The sequence below is a fragment of the Stegastes partitus genome, unplaced genomic scaffold (genome assembly GCF_000690725.1).
Source record: "Stegastes partitus isolate 25-593 unplaced genomic scaffold, Stegastes_partitus-1.0.2 Scaffold586, whole genome shotgun sequence".
In the NCBI taxonomy this organism is placed as follows: Eukaryota; Metazoa; Chordata; class Actinopteri; family Pomacentridae; genus Stegastes; species Stegastes partitus.
The window spans coordinates 97,749-100,782 of record NW_007578317.1 but is presented as its reverse complement, the minus strand read 5'-3'; the positions used below and the strand labels follow the sequence as shown (position 1 = coordinate 100,782).

Here is a 3,034-nt window from a genome sequence, read left to right as displayed (position 1 = left end):
CCATTTCTTTTTGTCTCTTAGACCCACTCACTGACCCATTTTTTCTGCTTCCAAAGCATCAACTTCAAGAACTGACTGTTCTCTTGATTCCTAATATGTCCCCTTGAACTCTTTAATGTAATAAGATGACCAATGTTATTCTCCACCTGTCAGTGGTTATAATGTGATGGATGTTTAGTGTATATATCAACGATTACAGTGGGACATGATGCCAGCCAAAAAGAAACCTGTAAAGGGTATTTCTAATTGGTTTTATAAGTAGACTGTTTATAAAAGATGGACATGGTGACCGTGATGCCACCCACTGGTCTTTGGACTGCTGTTTTGAAGCTTTGAGTTTGATGTTTGTTGGTCTTTTGATGCTGGACATAAGGAGTGAGCAGTGGGTCTGACTGTAGAATGTGAAGTGATGCTGCAGCAGTCTGTCAATCACATGGCACTGCTGTAAGATACAGCTGGCCTCACTGCCCATTTTACTCTGAATGAGACCATAAATAACAAAATGCACACCATGCTGCATTTGAAAAGTCTTGAAACTGGTGATTGAGACCATGAATTCATTTGGCAAATGCTTACTGAGGTAACAGGGAGAAATAGGGATGTTTTCTCGTCGACTTCTATACAATTTGACTTCTTTTTGTAAGCAGCGGAGTCGCCCCCTGCTGGCTGTTAGAAAGAATGCAGCACATTAGTTTTACTGTTCAGACATGGAGGCTACACCCATCTGTTACACACATGTATTCATAAAATTACAGTTAGCTACAAAGGTCAGACTGGGAATGAAACTGTAAATCAGTTATCTTCTCTAACAATTTTTAAAACCATTTCTCAGGGATTAAATGTTTAAAAAAAAGATATCTGCCCCTTGTTAGCACTGTAAAAGGTATTTGAAATAGTGCCCTTTTAGAGTATGAAGATGCACTCTTACATCATGTCATGAACAATTCACCATTCAGTGGGAACAATATATTTGTTGAACTGTTGAGGGTTCAATAAGCAAAATCAAGTTGAACATATCATTACTGTATGCTTGTGTGTATTTTAGCAAACAGGCAAATAGATTTTCTAAGGACAAAATAGATCAAATTAAATATTTTTCACATACAGCTTTCTTGTCACAAAAGATTACACTATGAAGTTAATAAACAGGATGGATCAGCTATTCTGAATCTTTATTAGTCACATGCATTATGACAGAAGTAAATTACACTGTGTACTGAAACACACCATCATTGTTGTGGTCAGAGATTGTGCAAGTTACTTAAAAAATGTGTATCCTAATTAAGAGACGGATTAACATCTAAAAGTATAAATCAAAAAATACAATTGTATTAATGTATGACCTGTTTTCGAGAAAATGGCCTAATTACAGTGAACTAAGACTAGTTTTAAAATTCAATCCATTCAGTCTGAAACAGTATTTTTCTAAAATAAATTTCAGCTTCATATGCAAACAGGTGCAACACACTCACAGAAAACTGCTGTTTGACATCAAACTTAGAATTAAGTTAATATTCATGTTACAGTTTACAAGAACACACAAATTCTAAGCTCTGATCGTAAGTTCAAACAAGATACACCAAAGGTAAAAAAACAAACAAACCAAACCTGCATGTTACTCTTCAGACTTTGAGAGTATTTTAAGCGATAGCTCTACCTCAGAAATGACTGAATGCTGACATTTAAGCAAACTTAAAGCCCCCTGCAGACTGCTTGAAGATATATTAAAATACTCTGCTTTGAGTAATAATTTGTGTCTGGCACAATTTTTCTTTTAAAGGTGAAATACACATGAAATATTGTCCAATCTTTCTCTTTCATTGAAGCATCCTGAATTTGAATATGCAAATACTAACTACAGGTACACAATAACTCTGACATGACAATGCTTGTGTATGTGCGATGCAGGCTTCAGTCGTTCATGTCACACTGTGTCAAACTCTGAACCAGCATCAGTCTGCACACTGAGACATCAAAGCACAGAGAGATTTTAAGATATCAGTGTGTTTAAGTTCAAATAGTGATTTAGCATATAGGCAGTAGCCTGCAGGGTTGCCATCATTTGGGGCAAAAATGAAATACAACATTACATTTTATACCTTTTTTATGAAGGGCATTAGGTCTGTCTCTTATGTGATTTGCCATTTATTGATATGAATCTGTAAAAAACACACAACCAAATGAGATTTTAAAATGTCCATTTAAAGTATCTCATACAATGGAGCTCAGAGCTGTATTCAGTATGTACTAATCAAAATGAAAATAACACCAGAAGCACACACTCTCTTTATTTTATTCTCTAGGACTTAATTATTCAAATATAAAGCTATGACAAGAGATGGTAGTACACTCATTAGATATGTTGCAGAAATTAATTTTTATGACAGATGGGTGAATGTTTTAATACCTTTCTAGCAATAAAGTGGCAAAAACAGTATTTGCATCTGTAATTTGCAGACTAATTTATCAAAGTACATTGGAAGGACACCATTGCAGTCAGAATCCACTGAAGAAAAATAATTTGAAAGAACTGATACCACTCATTTGTTTGTTAAAAACATTAGGCAACAGACAGGTTTATAGCTAGTTGATCATAAAGACGGTCTTTGTCCAAAGGTGAAAGTTGAAAGCTCAGTAATCTTATCTGCTATGCAAAAACATGAGTGTAAACAAGCAAGCTGTGGTTGAATATTATTATGTTGCAACTTAAAACCAAAAATCATTTGCTGAGACTTGCAATTACTGGATGCAGCTACTGACTAATAGTTTTGGTGTAATTCTGAATGAGACCTTGGAAGTACTGCGGCGTATTTTTATGGGGCTGAAGGATAATGATGTAGCATTTGGGGAGGAAATACCACAACAGAAAGGAGTAGAGACTGGAGAGTACAGCCAGGGCGTTGAATGTGTGGATGTACTTGCCACGATAGAGCATGTATTCAGTGGCAAAGAGGATCCATGTGAGGATCAGCAGCAGGAGGCAGAAGGTTATGGCTTTGGCCTCGTTGTAGTTTTTCGGCAGGTCTTTTCCCAT

At 36.0% G+C, this 3,034-nt stretch overlaps 1 protein-coding gene across 1 annotated transcript in view; it reads right to left on the bottom strand.

Moving 5' to 3' along the window:
- Window positions 1–2,752: 2,752 nt before the first annotated feature.
- The window catches only part of LOC103362598 (taste receptor type 1 member 1-like), a 3,930-nt gene continuing 3,648 nt past the window's right edge, over window positions 2,753–3,034 (bottom strand). The window contains exon 7 of the mRNA XM_008288997.1: window positions 2,753–3,029. Coding sequence (XP_008287219.1) covers window positions 2,753–3,029 — 277 coding nt within the window. The remainder of the gene's footprint in view (window positions 3,030–3,034) is intronic.